This window comes from Anthonomus grandis, chromosome 22, assembly GCF_022605725.1.
Source record: "Anthonomus grandis grandis chromosome 22, icAntGran1.3, whole genome shotgun sequence".
In the NCBI taxonomy this organism is placed as follows: domain Eukaryota; kingdom Metazoa; phylum Arthropoda; class Insecta; order Coleoptera; family Curculionidae; genus Anthonomus; species Anthonomus grandis.
This window is the reverse complement of record NC_065567.1, coordinates 3,719,286-3,742,157: the sequence shown is the minus strand read 5'-3', so window position 1 is coordinate 3,742,157 and position 22,872 is coordinate 3,719,286. Positions and strand designations below refer to the sequence as shown.

General features: G+C 32.5%; 1 protein-coding gene across 3 annotated transcripts in view; it reads right to left on the bottom strand.

Annotated features, from left to right (window-relative positions):
• Positions 1-21,947, bottom strand: part of LOC126748186 (protein ABHD18) — a 41,549-nt gene extending 19,602 nt beyond the window's left edge. Inside the window, exons 1-4 of one of the 3 annotated variants that reach the window (XM_050457237.1) lie at positions 21,766-21,945; positions 21,609-21,708; positions 21,450-21,534; positions 19,750-19,929 (exon numbers count right to left, since the gene is read on the bottom strand). In XM_050457237.1, the coding sequence (XP_050313194.1) occupies positions 19,750-19,929; positions 21,450-21,534; positions 21,609-21,700 (357 nt within the window). In that variant the 5' untranslated portion in view covers positions 21,701-21,708; positions 21,766-21,945. Of the gene's footprint in view, positions 1-19,749; positions 19,930-20,138; positions 20,353-21,449; positions 21,535-21,608 lie in introns of those variants that run through there. The other 2 variants (XM_050457238.1, XM_050457239.1) reach the window with 2 other exon arrangements.
• Positions 21,948-22,872: the final 925 nt, after the last annotated feature.

The following is a 22,872-nucleotide window of genomic DNA, read 5'->3' as shown; positions in this document are numbered from 1 at the left end:
CATTTTGGCTTTAATACGCAATTGTTTTACCATTAAATATGGTACAATTAAATGTTTGTCCAATCATGTTTAGTAAATTTGGCAATATTACGTTCCACCTCTACATTCCTACTTCTACTCCCCTACTTCTTGTATAATAGGGGTCAGCCATTATGAATCTGAACGCTTGTGATTGGTTTCCTTCGCCGCCCATGTTTTTGTTATGAATTATTTCGACAGTTCATTGGCCAGCGTCTTTGTCACCTGTTTACAATGCTTGCTGCCGTTTCAAAACATTGATTACTATTGAAGGGTGGACAGTGGCGTAGGTTTTATCGTTGATTCTTGGATTCGGTTTATTTTATATGTTATTTATTATTTTGTTTTATTTGTGACTATTAATTAAAAAAACTGATATTAGTGTTGTGTATATCTTTAAGTAGGTAGTGTAATTTTCGTAGGTTTGGAGTTTTTTAGGTTGTATTTTGTAGGTTGGAGGAAAAATTTTTAATTTTAAATTTTTTTAGTTTGTTTTATTATTGTCTACATATATACGAATAATAACATTTATTATAATGAATAAATTCACCGAGGGTAAGGTCCTTCATAGTCAAACGAGGGAAGTGATGGCAAACGTTTACAGGTAAGTTATAATAATTTATTTTAAAAAAAGTGAAATACATTCTGCCTCTTAAAAAACAGTAGTTTATATTATATTTTATTGCTTTTTGTATACCAACTATGCATTCAAAATGTTGTTATTAGCATTTGCGATGAAGAAGCTGCAAATAATTCAATGAAATTGCCTCTTAAGCGTAAGCTTGATCGCGTTTCCCTTTATACCGGAGTCTCCGTATCATCTGTGAGAAAAATTCACAAGGAAGATGAAGAAAGGCGACAAAATAACCCTGATGAAATGTTAGCCAGTCCAGGGAAAAAACGGCCACGGAAAACTGTAATCGAAAAAGATGACAGTTTTCATTTTCAAATAGTTAGGCATTGTATCACCAGATTTTACCTGGAATATAAAGTGGTTCCGACAACTAGAAAGTTGTTAAGAAAATTAAAAGAAGAGGCAAATTTTTCTTATTCCAGGGAAACGCTTCGGCTTTTTATTAAAGTCAAATGGCTTTTTTTGGCGTAAGTGTCAAAATAAGAGGAAAAGCTTAATGGAGGCCCAATATTCTTTCCTGGAGATACAAATATCTTCGCGAAATACGAAAATATCGTGAAGAAGGCCGAAACATTATTTACTTGGACGAAACTTGGGTGGATAACAATTTGACGTTCAAGAAATGTTGGCAGAGCGATACGGTTACCGGTGTTTTAAAAAATATTAGTTCAACGGGTAAGCATACAATACAAAACAGTGTGTATAAGTTACAGTCATATATTTTTTCACGGGCAAGGACCCGTTAAATTTAAGAAATATATATATTTTAAATGATATTTTAGGTCGGCTAATAATTGTTCATGCAGGTTCCGACAAGGGTTTTGTGGACAATGCCTGTTTAATATTTAAAGCCGGATTGGCCACAGGTGATTACCATGGCCAAATGAATAGGGAAAATTTTACTAGACGGCTCACGGAAAAACTTCTCCCAAATATACCTGCCAATTCGGTAATAGTGTTAGACAATGCTCCTTATCATTCGGTGCAGGAGGATAAAACCCCAACAAAATCCTATTTAAAAAGAGATATAATCGCCTGGTTAACTTAATTAAGCCTTTTGAACTGATAAATTTTAAATATATAAATGTACCTACATAATATGTACATACACGGTGAGCTAATGAAAACTTTCCACCCCAGTTTCTTCAGATATTTTCTTAAAAAAAAAATTTTTGATGATCGTTTTTTGACTTCAGGCGAACAAATTTATTTGATATTTTCAATCCCTTAACTCTAACCCCCATGCGGGGGTGACCATCAACCCTAAAATCTTAAATAGGAAGGGGTGTCGAGTGATACCCTTACCATTTAAGATTTGGGGTTGATAGTCACCCCTGCGTGGGGTTAAAGTGAAGGGGTTAAAAATACCAAATAAATTTGTCCCTTGCAGTCTAATATCGATTGGCAAAAATTTTTTTTTTAAGAAAATGGCTGAAAAAAATGGGGTGGAATAAGGTTTATCCTGTATATTATTATGTATTACATATACTATATGTTATAGATATAAGTCACGATGCAAGTGCCAGAAAATTTGATCTTTTCGATTTGGTTTTACGCTACAAACCACCTGGTGACCAAAAAAATTATATAGTAGATCGGATTATAAGGTCCCATGGGCATACTCCATTAAGAACACCGCCGCGCCGCGCCGTATTTATGCGAGTTAAACCCAATTGAATTAGCCTGGGCAAGACTCAAATTTTTAATAAAAAGTCGGAATACTACTGGCAATTTTAACATTACAACCTTAAAGGAGGTTACTGAGGATGCTATATCCTCGATTTCCGAAAATGATTGGCAGAAATTTTGCCACCACGTCAGAACTGTGGAGGATAAATTCTGGGAAACTGACCAAATCATGGAAGAAATCGAGCCCCTTGTCATCACAATAGGAAATGAGGACAGTGACACTAATGGCAGTAGTAGTGAAGACGATAGTGAATACGAGGCTGAAGGTAAAGAAAACGAGCTCGCTTATTTCACCAGTGAAAATGAGACTAAAAAAAAATATTAACATAAATAACAGTAAACGAAAAATTAGGTAAGTTCTTTACCTTATATTTTTCTCAAATTACCTTACTTTTTCGGAAATACTAAAAAGAGTGAAAATTTCGCATACAAAAACATAAAAATTCCCGTTCCTAGTTTAACCGAACTTTTATCATTGCCAAAACGCTTATGCTGTTCGTTTTTTATAATCTATACCAGGTGGCTCATTTTAGTCGACGTTTGACTTTTGTTTTGTTTTTTTTAATGACCTTCAAAATACACGTACTATTGCAGTGACGTGGCCCCCTGTGACCTTAGCAACTTTTGTTTAAACTTTGTTTTAAATTCGGCTTAGCAACAGAGATATTTGCGTGCGACCCTGTATACAGGGTGTTCCACAATCAACGTCACAGGCTATAACTTTTTTATTTTTAAGGATATTTTTTTTAAACATATTTTTAATAGCTATAGGATCACTACCCAAAATTACTTAAAAAAACTACCCCCGACAAATTCATTTTTGGGGGATGTATTTGTTGGGGGTAGTTTTTTAAAGTAATTTTGGGTAGTGGTCCTCTAGCTGTTAAATTTTTCTTTTTTAATTTTTATAGTTAAAAATAAAAAAGTTATAGCCTGTGACGTTGATTGTGGCACACCCTGTATACCAAAAAAAAAGAACTTATTTCTAAAACCATAAAACATACAAATGAATAATTAATTAGGAAGATTTATTTTGATAAATTTTAAAATTATTTTCCTTAAATCGAATTTAAATAGTTTTACATAATACCACACCCCACTGTCCATTTTATGAATGAAGTCGGCCATGTTGTCTCCACTACTGCATTCCCCTTACCTCAGGCCGAAGTATTTTAGATCCGTCTGCCACATTGTAGTTTGGATTTTTCTATCTGGATACCGGAAGAACGGAGTATTGAGTTGAGCTAGGTTGGGGTTGATTGTAATGAGCCTGCGTTGGTGGAAAGCGTTCAGCTTGTGGCTGATGTATATTTGGTCTTTGTTGCATACTCTGGTTATGAATATTATTATTGTTATAAGAATAATTAGATCGCTGTGTTTGAGAAACGCGATACTCATTGGTATAGTGTCCTATACGGTGTCCACGATTTGAACATTTAGATAGTTGAAGTAAAGGTCTTCTAATAGTTTGTTGTTGAGGTTTTGGAAGTATAACCGTCCTAGGGGACGGTTTCTGGGTTTCAAAATAAGCGAGTTGCAGTTCTCTACGAATTCTCGATTGACCATCTAAAAGATCTCTTGGATTTCCAGCACGAATGATTTGGCCTAATCTAGGTTCCAAACCAGTAAGAAAGGTATTTAGAGCCATAGTATCTATTAGATTGCTTTGAGCAAGTTTTTGATCAACATTTAGTAAAGATTTTTGTATGGAAGCATGCATTTTTGAGTTTAGAATTTCTAAGCGATTGAAAAATGTAAGAGGGGATTCATTTGGGAGTTGCCTAAGTCGTCGTAGATCTTGAATAAGAGACGATAAATCTCTAGAAATGAAGATTAAGAAGTTGCTACATTTCTGCATACGATTGGGGATTTCTTGAATTTATTAGTTGGGCAGCTCTGCCTTTAAGTTTATTTTTTATAAACAGAGTAAGTACAGTTTTTTGATCATTTATAGCCATATTATTTGCACAATCGCACGAACTAATAAAGGTGTTTAAGGAGATTTGATCACCTTCATATTCAACGATAATTCAAAAAATCTCATCTCTCTTTCAAGTTTATAGGGTTCAATTTCTGTTTCTTCGTTATATATTTTAGTGGTTGTTGCATTACGAGTTTCTTTCGGTGGCATTTTGGTAAATAGATTTTATTTTATTTAAGTACTAAAATATTTAAACGTAAAGATATATAAAATACTGAAATAAAAATAATGGATAACATATCTGTAGGGTAACCTATATCAGATTATCGAACAAATGGTATCAACAAATCGTTTATATAAAAGAGGACGGGATGATTCGATTACTTGCATTAAAGCCAGATGCATGGAGTTGTCTTGTTCTCTATTGGTCAGAACAAACAGAGGTTTTCCAACAATGTTCCACTGCCTGTGCCAATGAGTGAGGACGCCTTGAGTCCTGAAGATGGTCCGTTGTCCGTTTAAGCGATTGGAATCCGCCATTAACAGTTAGAATTCTCTTGTTCTGTTGACGTTTTACGGATCCTACCGACTGCGCCAATTGTTATCACTTTAAAACTCGATTTCGCTTTTTAAAAAGGGTTTATTTAATAAGATAATTATTATTTAACTAAAATAATTATTAAAACTTTAAAATTCAAATGGACATAGATTAAATATACAACTTAAAATTAATCTTACAGAACTAACTTAAAAATTATTATGTGTGCTGTATTTATACAAAATAGTACAGCGGTTCCCATAGTAAAGGAATCAGGCCACCGGTTTGTTAATCGACGGAAATGGTAATGTTGCAACTCCTAGAACTGCTGACTCTGGTTCGTTGCGAAATAACACACGTGTGTGGCTTTGTATTTCAACATATAACATATATATATAACATTGAGTATTAGAACCAGACCATTCATCGACTTATATTTATTCAAAAGTTCTTCAAAATAAACTAGTGCCGCATTTTCAGAAAAAGATTTATTATTTTTGTTGTGCGTCCAAACCATAAACTTACAGAAAAAATGTGCAGTGTCGTAAGGTTCTCGAGATTTGTCAGGCTTAACGATATATTTGCGGCTTACTGCGTCGATTCGAAAAGATCGGTGAATTCAATTGTGTGCTCCATTATTCGAAGATTAAGCGAAATCTGATATTTAAGTTGAATTACTTTTCATACTATATGATACTGATAACTACGTTACGCCGAAGACAATGTTGGCAATGTTGTTGTCTCTGGTTTATGCGGCGACTTTACCTACCAATTATTACCAGGAATTTCATATTTAAGGTAAGCGTGCGCAAAGATTGCACATTAGAAAATTTTCGCCCGGCCCGGTCAATTTTTGGAAATTAGCAAGAAAAAAAGATTGGTGAGAATTATTTAGCATAAAATGATAATACATGATTGCAACAGCTTTTGTACGGTAACTTCTATATTTAAAATAATTAAGCTAAAGTTCTATATATATATATATATATATATATATATATATATATATATATATAAATATTATTTGTATATTAAATATACAAATAATATATATAAATATACAAATAATATTTATATATATATATATATATATATATATATATATATATATTAAGAAATATAAGTCGATGAATGGTCTGGTTCTAATACTCAATGTTAAAAAGTATGCTGAAGATAAAACACAACATCGATTTGGGTTTTGTTACTTTCCTAAAGAGAAAATCCGAAAATTATGATCCAAAGAAGTCCAACATTCTCACTAAAAAGGATTTTCATCGGTTCCTATCTACTGCTCCAGACCAAAAATATTTGCTTATTAAGGTACTTTACTCAGATAATAATATTAATAAATTAGAAACTAATATAATATAATATATGTCAATATAGGCTACCATGTTTAATTGAATTAACAGGAGCTTGTAGGTGGGGCAATGCTCTGCAGATTAAAAACTAAGGATATAGACTTTGATTCAGCCATACTGCTGAAAATAAAACATAGAAAAACAAAAGTACCAAAATCCTTTACCATTATCGGCACTTTTTATAAAATTTGCAAGAAATATCTTAGTCTTCGTCCCCAAAATATAACAGGAAAAAGGTTTTTTTCTTAATTATAGCAATGGTAAATGCACAAAATAGGTTATTGGTATCAACAAAATACAAAATATGGCAAGAAAAGTCGCCGAATTTTTGAATTTTCCGAAAAATACATCGGGCACTCCTTTCGGTGATCGTCAGCCACAATATTAGTCAATGCAGGAGATGCCTTGCTCCCTTTAAAGCGCCATGGGGGCTGGCACTCCAGTGCCGTTGCCGAAAAATATATTGGCGAGTCCATTAAGAACGAAATACAAGTATCCAATAAAATAATAAAGTCAATGGAGCCATCGTCGTCCAATATTTCCTCAAAAACACCTTTGCAGCCTTCACCAAGGTATGACCCAGCGAGCCAACCATATTCGTTCGAGTATTTTCTAATATTACGGAAAATTATGAAAATAACAGGAATATTCCTATAGATAATTTTAAAAACTGTTCCACTATTACTATTAATGATAACCCTAAAAAGTATTAAATGTTATTGTTATTTCAAAAATAAAGAAAATAGAAAACTTGTAATTTTGGAAATTTACAAAGAATGTTATTTTGTGATATGCAGTCGTAGAAAAAGTATAGTTTGCACACGTTTCAAATCGGCTCTTTGCACACTCGCGTGGCTTATGGCACTTGCCTACGGCTCGTAGCAATAAACCGTCACACCCGTATGCAAATAGCCTTTTCAAAACTTACTACACAATATACTATATTGATTTAGAAAATATAAATGGGAATAATAAATATCAAACAAAAAAATATCTTGTAAATGGCCGCCACGGCTTTGCTGGCATATGCGTACTCTTTTGATGAAATTTTCAATAACGGTATTATATACATGTGGAGGTATTTCATTGCACAGCTTCGTCGGTTGCAGGTTTATTGGCATAAGCCTGTGAATTCAGATAACCCCAGAGTCAGAAGTTTTAAGGTGTTAAATCGAAAGAGCGGGCCGTCGGATCGAAAGGTCACCAAATTGGGAAATTACACGACCAGAACCAAATTCGTGCGGGATCGTCAATGTTTCACAAGCAGTATGACATGTGCAACGTCCTGCTGAAACCACATGTCGTCAAGATCATAGATTCCAAATGAATGCTAACAATGCTATGATAACACAAGAAACTGCGTTGTCATAGCATGCTAACATTCGTCATTTACCGTTACTGCATCATTACCTTCTTCGCTTTCGAAGAAAAACGGTCCTGTTATTTCTCCAGACCCTAATGCATATCATACAGTGAGGCGTTGTGCATGCATTGCTTTCTGATGAATCATTCGTGGATTTTCTAAGCCCTAAATGCGATAGTTCTGCCTATTAACAAAGCCATCGAGGTGAAAACGGGTCGCATCACTGTAAATAACCTTGTTTGTAAAATCAGCAGGTTGCTCAAGGATCCAATTGAGGAATTCTCATCGCTGTTCATGCGTCTGCTGGCAGAAGTTGTTGACTCAGTTAGGTTTTGTAGGCATGCAGCGGTAAATCTTAGTCAGAATTCACTGTCTGTTGAAATGTCCAATTTATGTGCTGATGACAAATTGACATCTCTGACCTTTCTGTCAGACTCTCGTGAACTGCCGTGATATTTTGTTCTGAACCTCTAGTCGAATCGTGTGTTTAACATTACTATCCGACCCAGTGTTTTTAAATATTTTGAATATACTTTTCACAGTTGACGGATAGAAGAATATATACTAAAAGTTACTAGTGTGGGGAAAAAAGGTGTAAATAATAAACCTAAGCCCCTTAATTTTTTTTATTGCAGTAACAGTAACAGCTTTTTACTTATATTTTAACTTATACTAATACACTATAAGAATTGTGAAATTATTATTACCTGCTGAAACTCACGATGATACCATAAGGTATTGTGTGTGAACCACTTATGCTATTAAAAATTGCGGTAATAATTGAGGTTATTTATCAACATAAAAAGCTATATTAGTAAACCCACTGTAATATCCAAACTATACTGACAAAACAAATGAGTTATTCACCCCAAAAAGGCAATTCAATAATTAGTTGAAATAATGCATCTGGCAATATCTTTTTCAATTTTTTTATAAGGCTTTGCTCTTAGACACTGTGGTAGGTCGTTATACACTTTTGGTCCAGTGCAAAGAATATGTCTTTGAACATTTTGAAGAGCTGCATTTCTAGTATTTTTGTTATAGCTTATATTTATATTATTGCATATTTATAATATTGAGTGTTAAGCATAAATCTAATGGCTGATTTAATATAAAGTTTTTTAATTGTTAATATTTTACTATTTTTAAAAACCAATTCTGTTGGGTATCTTTTTTTCTGAAATAACATAATTTTGAAGATCCAATTCTGAGTGTCATATAATTTTGTGAGATATGTTTTGCAAGTGGTACCCCGCTATTAACCCATAATTAATTACCGACTCTACCAGAGCACAATATACCATTTTTAAGGCATTATAAGGTAGGCAATTACGGAGTTCATAAAACTTGTATACAAGCTTTCGTACTTTCTATATCACATAACTTGCGTGATCTTTTCCACTTAAATTTTCATCAATCAGAACCCCCAGATACTTCACATAGTTTGCTTTTTCGATTTTTTTGTCACATAAACATTTTGATATAGAGTCGTCTGCGGAACAGAATATAGAAGCATTTATATGAAGGTTGAACAGTACTGGCCCAAGGACTGTGCCCTGCGGCACCCCATATCCCACACTGAGGTTGCACATAAGATTTAAAGAGATCGTTCTCTTGAAAGAAGATCTCTTCGTTCGAGAAGTTCTCCCTGAAAGCAAAAGCTTTTCAAAAACAAAGATAACTTATATTTAATAAATTTTTCAATAATTTTGCTGATAGAACTGATTAGTGCAATAGACCTATAGTTTGTACTCAACTTCTTCAAGAGTTGTCGCTTTATAAAGAGGAACAATAACAGCACGTTTTGAAATTTTCGGGAAGACACCAGTAAAGAAAACTCTATTTATTATATGACCTAATGGCTTAAGGAGTGATATATGGTTTGGTTTTATAATTTCTGGCATCACAGCCATCCTGTCCAGCACAAACGCCATTCTTTAGACTATTAATATGTATTATTAGTTCTTTATTTGCTATAGGCGAGAAATAAAACGATTCAGAATTAATATTTCTCTTTACCTTTAGGAATTTCTGGGAACCAAGCATTTAAATTTTTTCAGCTGGCCTTTGGCCGTTGGTGCTAAAATGCCTATTAAACTCTTGTGCAATGCTTCCTGAGTCAGTTATCTCAGTATTTTCAGAGTTTATTATACTTTTTATTTTAGACCTACTCGCAAGGTCATTGGTGGCCTCTCTAACGGTTTTCCAAATTTTGAAAAAGTGAGTCTTTTATGTTTTGCGTAATGTGGGAAGTATAGTAAAAATTTAAAAAAAAAGCTTTTCTTTTATTAATTTTGACAGTGCATTCATATATTCTTTGCATTTATTAAGAATAACTATATTATTTTTATTTAAGGTACACTGTTTTTTTAATTTATTTCTATTGCGAATTGACTCAAGGAGACCACCACTCATCCAGGATTTTATTCTAAAAGATTTTCTTTTAATTTTCACAGTTGTAGTTGATCGTTCAATAAAGGATTTTGTTTGTTCTACAAATTTTGTTGCTATATTTGCATCATTATTCTCCAAAACACCATTTCATTGTTCATCAGTGATTACCTTTCTTTTTTTAAAGCTTTCTTTTTTTAATGCTGGCAATTAGAGCTTATACATGTGTTTAGCATTATAGCCGTGTTTAGGATAGTGATCTGTGAAGTCACTTAACAGTATTACTGGATTAATTTCAGAGAGTAACCAATTCTTAGTTTTAATAAAGATATGAGATATACATGTTTTTGGTGTATCTGTCTATCGTGTCACTTCATTAATACTTCACAATCTTTATTTCAAAAATCCCGACGCGTTTCAGTTGTTAAACCATTGTCAAGGGAAAACTATGTAAGTGAAATATAAAAGGGTGTTATTAAACTAATAAATTAATTAAAAACATAGTAAAACTTACATGATATTATCACAAAATGTCCATAAAAAGGTTAAAAACAACGGCAAACACATAACATTACAATACATTAATCAAAAAACATCTCATCACATTGCATATTTACAAACAATAACGGATTTTGGTCTTAAAAAAATTCCATTTGGGTACTATATTATACACAGATATTTAATACTAGTACGTATAGAGACATCTAGGATTAAACACGACTAACAGAATATTTTAAAAAACAATAAATTTACAGTAAATTTACATAAATAAATTTACAATCTTGGCCGCTTCTCGGTAGCGGGCGTTAATAGGTTTGTTCAGACAATTAACTTGTGTATTTATTTCTAGTTTTGCTATTTCTATATTTTCCAATATATTTATTTTTTTGCTTTTATTTAGGTTATGCAAAGCTTTGAAATTGTTGTCTGTATTAAATGAATGACCTGTTTCTCTTAGGTGCATTCCAAAGGCGGATCTTTTATCATTAGGCGACTTCTGAGAGTTCAAATGTTCTTTAATTCTTAATTTGAAATTTCTGCCGGTTTGACCAGCATATTTGGATGGACAAGAGTCGCATGATAAAAGATAAACGCCACTGCCTTCTAATGGGTTTACAAAGTCTATCTTGAACAAAGACTTCTTACATTTTTAAAGGACTTATACACAATTTTTATATTGTTTTCTATGGACTTAAATAAATTACCTATTCTTAAAGAAATCGGACCAATAAAACTTTTATATATTTCGGAGGTTGGTAAGGATATTACGTTTTCCCTTGACAATGGTTTAACAACCGAAACGCGTCGGGATTTTTGAAATAAAGATTGTGAAGTAAATAGGACCCTTCGCCTATTATATTGCTTTGCATAATAGTACTTCACCCTGAAGAAATCTATGGAAAACTATTTAGTTCCATGAATTTTATTTATTTTACTTACAGACTTATTTAGAGGCACTTTATTACAATAAATCCATTTCAGAGTTTATCCTAATTAGGGAGCCCATGTCGTTCTTCTTAAGAAAAGTTTTTGAGTTTAGACAAAATACTGCCCTATAACTCTTTTGTTCTGTTAGAGAAGTCTCTAGCATGCTTCAATAATTCCCTTTTAGAGTTGGTCAAGTCTTCATTCAGATATATCTGGTTGTTTTCACCCTGTAGACTCCACTTTGCAACGGTTGCACCTTTTTTTGCCTTATTTTCATAAAATACTGCTTTTTTAACTTAAAAATATTTAATTTCACGAGAATAGGTCTCTTCCCTTTTTTGTTTAGCCTGTAGCACTCACCGATATCATTGCGACTCGTAGGTGCTTCCAGAGCTGTACCTACGAGTACAACTGCATTTGCATAACTTTCACAGGGTCGGGGTCCTCTTGGGCAGGTACCCCATAAATAATAAAATTGTTGATTCGATTCTTTGTTTCGAGGTCGTCCAACCTGCCTTCCAAAGCCTGCATCCGTTGCTTTAACGCGACATTTTTAACCCTGAGCTTTTTTATTTCTTTTAAAATATCCTCCGAGATTGCTCTTTGACCATCGGAGTCTGACATGTGTTGAACTGAAGCCTCAAGACTATTAATTTTTTTCAATAGCCTGCTAAATGAACTTAGCATCTCTTGAATTGTGTCTCTGAAAATGCTTTTTACTTTCTTTTCCTCCATATTCTCAAATAATAACTTCTCTGATGTGCTTGTTTTTCTTTTGTTATCCTCACTTTTACAGCAGTTTACTTTTTCACTTTGATCGGCGACTTTTGCCTGAAAAGCACAGCTCTGTGGAAGCTGCGCGACAGATATCACAGTCTAGCGATGTAGTTACTGTTTTCTTGCAATGCTTACAGGTTTTTTTTACACTTGAATTTCCGCGTATTCTGACGACATAACCTCACAATGCAACTTTTATGCAATAATTCTGAAATTCTTCACACAGTCATTCGTTTCATGCGAAGATTAGACCCTAATTCCTACAAGATTGGTTATGACTCAACCAAGATGCAACAGGCTACCTATAAAGGTGCTCGAGTAGATTTTATACGACGAAAGAATGAAGATGAAGATGATTTTCCTACCATAACAAAGAAAAAATTGATTAAGAGATAGTATTAGTAGAGATTAACCTAGGTACTGTTTTTTTAGATAATGAATTGGATTGAGCTGATTACAATTTGTTTCGTACTTACAGGTCTTGCTTAGGTAATCGGAAATCAAGAGGGGGGGAGGAGGTATTCTTATCTATATGTGGAAATTATAGTATCGGTAAAAATTCACATAGCACAGGATAATGTTAAACAACTATTTATCTCATGTAACTAATAAGGGTTTAAGATTCTTAATTGTTAGTTATAGTAAGTTATCCATCACAAAATATCTATATCTTTGGTGACTATAATTTGCCACAAGCTCATTGGAGTAATGATAAATATGGCTTACAGGTTGAGTGTCCAGGAACGTCTAATGCAGTGTTATTAGCGCAATATTTTGGATTTTTACAGCTATTTCAGTTAAATCGTTTGCCTAATGAGAGAAATGTTTTTCTTGATCTTGTTTTTCAAATGACAGCGGAGCAAATGTCATTTTATCATTATGCTTACAAATGCTCAGTATTTGCTTTTATTTATTTTAATTTGAATTGTGAGTTAATAATGATATTGGGAATGGGAATTTCTCTCCTGGTCCGTCTCAAGAAGCTTCGCATTAGCACATATTGGTTTTCTTCTGAATTGAGATACTAATCTTTCAAATAGAGAAAGTTGCATAAAAAATACATTAGATCTGGGTCACATTTAGATTATCTTGAGTTTTGTAAGTTGAGATCCGAGTGTAAAAGCAAGAGAGAAGTTTGCTAGTCCCAATTTATGTTCACCTTTGATTTAAAGTTTAAAAAATAATCCTAAATATTTTTGGAAATATCTTCGAGACTTAAAATCTACTCACCCCTTGTTTATAACGGAGAATCTGTAGGCATCTGCATTGTTAACTTGTTTAAAAGTTACTTTCAAACCGTCTATGTAAGGAGCAACAAAATTTAAATTTTGCAGCAATTTCGGTTCAGGACAATTTCAGTGGGATTTTTTGCTTGCCTAATAGATATATTTTGGGTCCTGATGGCATACCAAATAAGCTACTCAAAAAGTGTAGTTGCACAATTGGTAGATCTCTTCACATTTTGTTCAATATGTCATTGGACAATTTCTATATTTCCTGATGGACTGTCTTTATGGAAGTATAGCTTTGTAATGCCTGTTTTTAAGAATTGGGAAAGAGTGAGGTCCGAAACTAGAGAGATGTCTGCCTTCAGTCCTTTATTCCTAAACTCTTTCATAGCTTGGTAAGTGATCAATTGAGGTTGATGTGCCAAAATTTAGTCACATATAAACATGCATCAGTATGGCTTTTTTTAATGAATGCGTTGGAGGATTTTAAATAGGTTGACTCAATTTATACAGATTTTTCAAAGGCCTTTCATCGAGTTGATCATGGGATTTTTGAGGAAAGGTTGTTTGATTTGGGTTTTTGTGTGTCTGCTCTCGATTGTGTCGCTGGTTTTATTGTGGGTCATTAGCATTATTGTTACCTCTGAATTTATCTGATTTGCTTCAAATTGTAAATTCTATCGAGATTGTAGGTGCGCAATTGTCCTTTGACAATTTTACGTGGTTTGTATTTATTGTCTATATACCTCCTGCTAGTAGCAAATGGATTTATGATATGGTGTACGATTACTTTGAAACAATGCAATATTTGTGTGACAAGAAAATAATTATAATGGGTGATTTTAATATCCCCAATTTTCTTAGTCACCAGGATGACTCTGATGAGAGATCAACTTTGGCATTTATGAATATAATAGAATTCGTATAATGTAATAACGTCCTTAACGTCAATGGAAGAATTCTGGATTGAGTGATAACTAATCTGTCTGAGTGTCAAGTTCATTTGAGTAGTTTTTCTTTTATTGAATGTGATTATCATCCTTCATTAATTATAAATTTTAAATTCATAATTATAGGTAAATTACTTCAGACTATTAATTTCACTCACAATTTACTGGTACAGAATTGTTTCAATTTTAGACGTGCTAATTATCCCATATTATATAGCTTAATTGAAGCTGCTGACTGGCAGGAAGTGTTTGCCTCTTTAAATCCTGATGTATCTTGTGACAGCTTTTACAGTACACTTAATGAAATACATAGAGCAGTTCCGTTTAAAATCGTTAAAAAATATAAATTTCCAGTCTGGTTTAATTCTGATATCATAAGAAATATGAAACTAAATAATTTAATTCGGAAAAAACTCAAGAAATATAGAACTTATTATTATGAAAATTAGTTTAAAATAGTTCGAAATATTATTAAAGAACTAATTAGGATTGCTTTTTTAGATTTTTTTCGAACAGCCAAAAATCGAATTAATGTAGACTTCTCCGATTTTTGGAACTACGTACAGAATAAAAAAAAACACGTATTCCCGGAGTAGTGCTGTTTCAGGATCGTACAATAAAAGATCCACAGCAAATTGTTACTGCATTTGGAACTTTCTTTCAAAGCGTGTATATTCAGTCGGACCCATCTAGTATTAATGTTGGTATTCAATCGAGCCAGACTATTAACAACTCTCTAAATTGCTCTTATAATTTTTCGGAAGATGAAATTGTCACCGCCTCTAATAAACTAAAAAGTAAGTTGACCTCCGGTACCAATGGAGTACCAAGTCTTGTCGTTAAAGATTGTATTCGCGTTTTGTCAGGGCTCACATATTTAATCTTATCTTGTCTTCAACAGTATTTCCCGATAAATGGAAGACTGCAAGAATATCCCCGATACTGAAAAAGGGACCGAAGAACGACATTCAAAATTATAGAGCTATATCGATCTTATGTAATTTCTCCAAACTTTTTGAAATAGTACTTTATAATAGAATATATGCCCATGTCAAATTAGACATAGCACCTAATCAATTTGGTTTTGTCAAAAATCGCTCCTGTACAGTATACCTGGCTTGCGTATGAGTATTTGTGTCAGCATTTGGATAATAGAGGTCGGAATGATGTAATATACCTTAATTTCTGCAAAGCTTTTGACAAATTGACCACTTTGTACTTCTTCATAAGCTAACATTTTTTAGTTTTTCTAAGGATTTAGTTGCTTTAATAAAATCTTACTTACGAGGTCGTAAACAATTTGTTTAATATGAAGCTTTAAGTCTCCTATATATGAAGTGTGCTCGGAAGTTCCGTAAGGAGCTAATTTGAGCCCGCTTCTCTTTTTATTGTTTATAAACGATCTTGCCAAATGACTGTCTTGTCATGGTTTACTGTTTGCAGATCATATAAAATTGTTCACAAAAATAGATACTGACGACGATTGCGAATTCCTTCAGGTAAATCTTAATAAAGTAGAGAATTGGTGCAATGTCAACAGACTATATTTAAATTTTAATAAATGCTCTACTCTCTCATTTTCTAGAAAACTGTTGCCAATCAATTTTGACTATATAGCAAATAACGTTGTGTTAACCAAAGTGAATGAGGCAATCGATCTGGGAATTACTTATGATGCGAAATTAAGTTTCATCAAGCATGTAGTAAAAATAGTTTCTGATTCTGCCAAATTGTTGGGTTTTATTTATCGAAACTGTCGGCATTTTGAAAATATTAAAACTTTTAAACTACTTTTCATCTCTTACGCTTAAAAATAGAATACGGATCTCTAATTTGGTACCCAATTTATGATAGATGATATTGAGCACATTCAGCGCAAGTTTATGAAGTATCTCTGGTTTAGAGAGGAAGGTGTCTTTCCAGCCAGAGGTTTGGATAGTCAATTATACTTAAATAAATTTAATATTATACCCTTAGCAAAAAGAAGGCAAATTCTTTCCATAAAATTACCATACTTATACCGGGTGGTGCGTCAATTATTGGCTTCCCTGTACATTTTACAGAAAAAATGTAAGATAACTTTTTGAAGAGACCAATCTGGCAAACCCTCATGCAAAGTTTCAAAAAATTTTAACAAGCGAATTATTTAATTAAATGTAATTGCAAAATTACCAAATTTTCGGTTCAGGTAAAACCAGACACCAGCCACCAGCAAATAATTTATTATAAGACTTTGTCAAATCTGACGTACAGCTGAATACAAGAAATGTTTTTTTTTTTCGTTTTATCAATCTCACAACCATACAATCAAAGTAAGACATGTTAACATTACTTTTTATCTAAACTTTTATTTAATATAACGATAAAGTTAAACCAATAACAATTATTATTATTGATTATTAAAAAAATTATTTTATTATACTTAGAATTTAATTAAACCAATAACCCAAAAACAAGCAGTATCTAAAATATTTTCAATTTATTTTCCCATCAAGCTTATCTGGTCCATTTGAACCATTAAACCTATTGTTAGTAAATTCGAGTCCAAAGATATTGCAAAAAATAATTGTAAATGTTTAACTCAGAAGATCGAAAATAGATCCGAAAAAATGGAGAAAAAGAGAGAACAGAACTCTTAATATTTTACTAAGTGTGGAAAAGTAAAATAAAATAAAATACAATAACTTTTTTAAAAATAATAGAGAATTACATAAAAACATCAATTAATAAAATGTTCAAGCAACCCCCCATTAACAGCTAAACAATATTGGAAAATTTTATTACATTCTAACGAAATAGCGTTTTGTAACTGGTTAAGATTCTCAAATTTTACACTTTTAAAAATGACACTTTTTAAATGACCCCACAAAAAGAAGTCACGCGGTGAAAAATCAGGTGACCTGGCTGGCCAAAGTATCAGGTACTGTGGACCAATAATATTGCCGTTAAAAGCATTTTCCAAGGACTCTCTAACCATACGGGCATTATATGCCTGGCAACCATTTATTTGGTACCAACCAAGGCGGGTCCAATTTGATTTTGAAATAAGTCCAAATAGGTTTCAGCTGTTGGGTTATAGTCCATAACAAAGGGTCCAACGATATGCTGTCCGATAATTCCCACTAATACATTTGTTTTTTTGGGAATATTTTGTCCGAGTATGAACAAAGCGATGTTCATTTTCTTGGCTCCAATACCGGCAATTCTGAACATTTGGTTCATTAATGAGGGTAAATGTACATTCATCGGTAAAACAAATATTTCTTAAAAAATTCCTACCATGATTTCCTCTTTCCATCATTTCAAAACAAAATGCCATTCTTCGCTCTTCATCTCCTTCCTGCAGCTCTTGATGTTTTTCAAATTTATACGAATGATATTTGTGTTTTTTTAAAGTGCACAATACCGTTGTATGATGTTTATTTACCTCTTGCCCAAAAACCCTCGTACTAATCATCTTGTTTTCCTCCACACTCGCCACCCACAGTAGAATATTAAGATCTCTGTTCTCTCTTTCTTCGGCTCTATTTTCGATATCCTGAGTTGAACATTTACAATTATTTATTACCGTACCTTTGGACTCGAACTTATTGACAATACGTTTAATAGTTGAAATGGATGGAATGGGCTTGGTGGGGAAATAAACTAAAAACATTTCAGATACTGCTCTAAAACAGTTTCCCGCATAATGCCACTTAATTATGGAATTTTTTTCGTCGATTGAATAATTCATACTTGTTTTCAAATATCGACTCTGTCACTGATTTATTGACACTTTTCCTCACGTCAGTGATAATATTCATTTTACTGGTGTCCGTTTGGTTTTACCTAAACCGAAAATTTGCTAATTTTGCAATTACATTTAATTGAATAATTAAAGATTCGCTTATTAAAATTTTTTTAAACTTTCCACGAGGGTTTGCCAGATTGGTCTCTTCAAAAAGTTATCTTACATTTTTTCTGTAAAATGTACAGGGAAGCCAATAATTGACCCTCTTAAAATTTACATGGGTTTTCCTATGTTCCGCTTGGCGATTCACCACCTTAAAATATGTAACCAAAGTAAGAGATTTGGGGATCATTTTTCAAAAGAATCTATCTTTCAATGAACATTTGAACGAAATTACAGTTAAATCATCAAAAATGCTTGGATTTGTTGAGGCATTGTAAGAATTGTTCATTAGATACTATAAAAGGAGTATATAGCTCTCTGGTTTGTTCTAAGCTAGAATATGCCTCCATAGTTTGGTCACCTTATCAGGCAGTACAGAACTTGACTTTGGGAAGAGTTCAGCATACACATTTCAGATTTTGCACATTCATGATGGGTTCGTTTATTGCTGATCACAATTATGAAGTGATTTAGAGTCAGTTAAATCTGATTACGTTGGAATATGATGTCGGGTATGACGTTCGTACATAAGCTAATTAATGTTTACATAGATTGTAGCAGCTTATTGGAGTGCATAAACTTAGATTTACCAGCTAGGATTAGAAGGGGTGCCTTTTAATCTTTCTGTAGTCCATTTCACTGTACTAACTATGGTCAAAATTTACTCAAATAATTGCAACACTGAAGTATAAACTATATATATATATATATATATATATACAGTGCTTTCATTTCAAAACGATCCACCCTTAATAACTTTCTTAAAAAAAAAAAAACCTCAAATTAGATATACAGGGGGACGATTCATTATGCATTTACTGAAGTTCTGTCAATCACCTCCTCACCTCCAGCTAACCTCACTTTAATATGTCAAATGGGAATCCCCATCGTGTGATACATCATAGTAAGCAGAGTAAAATTCTCTATTCAACGGTACCAAAAAAATGAAATCGGTAAATGTGTAAGCAAATAGTTAGCGAAAATGTCTAGAAATAATGAATATTTTATTTACGCCAAACTTTGGTATTTTAAATGAATACTTTTAGTGTGGTACCTACATCATTTTAAAATTCTTACATTTTTTGTAATAGATCATCAAAAAAAAAAATACAAGCAAAAAAAATCTGTATATATATATATATATATATATACATACATACAGATTTTTATAGAATAGACAAGGTTAAGTGTGGCATTCCAACCATAATTGGTAACTTGAACAACAATTTGGTGTTCATACTGCATAGAATTGGTTTTCCTGAGGTTGTAAAGAAAATAAGTAACACTGCTTTTCTTTGGATAAAGTAAAATGCAAGAGCATTGTTTTTTTCTTTGTTTAATGTAGTTTAGATAGAGTGAAATATACTTGTGAAAAAGTAATTTACCAAACTTAAGGCAATTGAAGTGTAGCAATTTTTTGCATTAAAAATTAATCAATCAATCCAGACATTTATTGTGCAAGATATAAATCAGGATATATAAATGATGTTTTCACATGAAATGTTCCACCCATACCACCTTAATTACATATAGATTTTACAAAACATTAAAATCTTACATGATCTCCAGTTCCAGCTAAATGAATACACACTGGTTTATAATCAGTGGTCCAATGCAGTGGCAATACCATTTGAAAATATGCATCCTGTACCTCTGGACTGACTAACCCGGGGAGGTGTAAGGCAAAAGGACTTCTAAATTTCCCCTCAATTAAGTGGCAATCACTTTGTCTTTGTGTCTAACATAAGAAATCCACTTTAGTAATACAAAAATATAATTATATTAATTAACTAGCGGGTCCGTTAAAGTTAAAGGGACGTCTAAAAAACGATTTTTTTTTGAAAATTTTTACATAGAATGTTGAGTTTGAACATTTTATTGATAAAAAAGTGAGGATGAAGTAAAAAAATGCAAAATTTTAAAAATTATAAAGGATTTTCTACTTACGTATGATTCACAATTACACCCGGCTTAACTACACTCTATTTGCGACTAGGCATCACGTTGATCATTATATATGCTATTAATTTAAATTTAAAGCCTTAAGTAACAAAATTCAGCAACTTAGAAGGATTTACATCACTTCTTTAGGTGATAAACACAAATTTCCATTCACAAGCAAATCAGGAATATCAAATATGTAAATACGAATTTATTCATAAATAAAAAAAACTGTCAAAATGTCACATATTTATTGGGAGTGGCTACTGTACTAGTACGATTATCGTAATTTTCTGTCCTGTCTCATTATAGGTAAGTATTTGTTAATTTATATAATCATAAAATATGTATGTATCACTTTGTATGCGCACACGGGGCTACCGCCCCGTGTGCGCACATGGGACTGTGTGGTTGGCGCACATGTGGAGTTGGGATTGCAAAAAGGGATTGGAACCTTGGGTTGGCGCTAAATAGTGGGTTGGGTAGTCGTTTGAGCCCTACTTAGTGAATGGGATAATAATTAGAAAATGCGCGGGAAACACGCGGGGCTCCCGCCCCGCGTGTTTGTGCCTATAATTCCTATTCCTAATGCCTATAATGAATTTAAAGATATTTATTGTTTTGACTATAAGTTAAAGTACATTAAACCTCATCGTTATTATTTACCTATAAATAATTAAATATCTTAAAATTATGTTTTTTTTTTCAAAATGTATATTTATTATATATAAAATTACATAAAATATCAAATAATTTAAATAAATAATACCTATTTTTTAACACCTGATAAATGTGTTTTGTTTATGTAATGTAAAATCTAACTATATTGTGCCTTTATTATCTAAAATTGAGTCCACAGCCAACCCATCCAACTAAAAAGTGTACCCGGCAAAACCAAAAAATACTACTGAGGACGTAGTGAAGCCACTGCCATTTTTGTCAAGAAGGTTGTTGTTCTATTTTTCTTGTGTGTAAATTACAAAATATGTAATTAAAAGGGGTCCAAAGCAATAAAAAATTATACAAATTTACAATAATAACCCCCAAAAAGTTCCAAAATTGCCCCAATATATATATTTTTTAACTATAGCAAAATCAAGAGCTAAAAAACCTTGTGCAAGTTGGCAATAATTACGTATTTAACGTATGTACAAAAACCTTCATAATTTCCAAAATTTTGTATTTTTTCCAATCATCCTCACTTTTTTATCAATATTTTGACCACACTCAACATTCTATGTAAAAATTTTCAAAAAAGTCGGTTTTTAAACGTCCCTTTAACTTTACCGGACCCTAACTAGCATTAATATTACTTACATTAATAATAGTTATGGGATACTCCTTTGGCACTAGTTCATAACATGTATCCCTATTTGAAATAGTCTTTCTAAAGCTAAAAAGCCTAAGCAAATATGTTAATATCCTATTCTATAACATTAAAGATCTATAAAGATTGTGTCCTTGATTTTGACTTACCGTTCAAGGTGTTCTGGGACACCCCAACCTTTCGTAAAAAATTTCGTTAATAATAATTTCCGATAAATCACATCTAGCCGGCTCACGGGCATTCTGAAAACTACAATCCTCACCTCAAACAAGAAAATCTTGTAAATATTTATCTTTTATTGTTAACCTTCTTATGACATTTTAAAACATAACCTCATAGCTCTTTATACCATAATCTCTTATTCCCTTGTCTTGAGCAAAGCTGTTCTGGTCTAAGCTACTAGCTATTCAACCAGAATCTGGACTAATTACCAATAAATTGTGGTTATCAACCCAAAATCGGTTTATGTGTATGAAGCTAGGAGCCGATCAATATGCAGCGACTAAATCGAGAACGCAGCATGTCGGTTGCCAGCATCCTATTTATAGTCCGCGCTCGCTGTTATTTAATCGATATAATGCCCGTATCTCCTAAAATTCTAGAGGGATTTTAATAATGTCCAGATATTAGCAATGAATACTTAAATCGAATTATGGTGATCACAAGCCTCTATAAATTAAGTGTGAAACACTTTTTTTGTGAAAATTAATTAAACAGTCAATTGTTAAAGAAATGAAAAAGGCTCTATCTCCCAAAATTCCTAAATAATTTGGACATTTTTTTTTCTATAATAGATAATAAATATCTAAACCGATTTTAGAGGGTTGCAGACCTATAAAAAAAAAATTTATGAAAAATTATTGAATTTTAAGACTGTTGAAAGTTATAGTTGTTTAACATATTTTAACATCTTACAATTCAATAATTTTTTATCAATAGACTTTTGCTTATAGAGATTTGCATTTATCTAAAATCGGTTGATATTTATTATCTATTATAGGAAAAAGTTTTATTCAAATCCTTTGAGAGTTTTGGGAGTAATACCCATTAAATTTTTTTTTACATCCAAAAATTCAACAACTTTTTACCAAAAAACTTTTGTTTGTAGAGGTTTGTAACCACTATAAAGTTACGTTATAGTGGTTATTAACGATTTAGTTATTTAATATTAATATCTAGACAAAAAATTATTATTTCCCTTTGGAATTTGAGGAGATACGGGCATTATATCGATTAAAAAACAGCGAGCGCGGAATTTGAAGAGGTTGCTGACAATCGACATATGCTGCGCTCTCGATTCGGTTCCTGGATATCGATCGGACCCTAGCTTCACACACATTGTATAAAGACAATATGGTTTTTACGAAGCAAATACTACCAATTACATATTAAAAAAAATTGTTAAAATTGAAG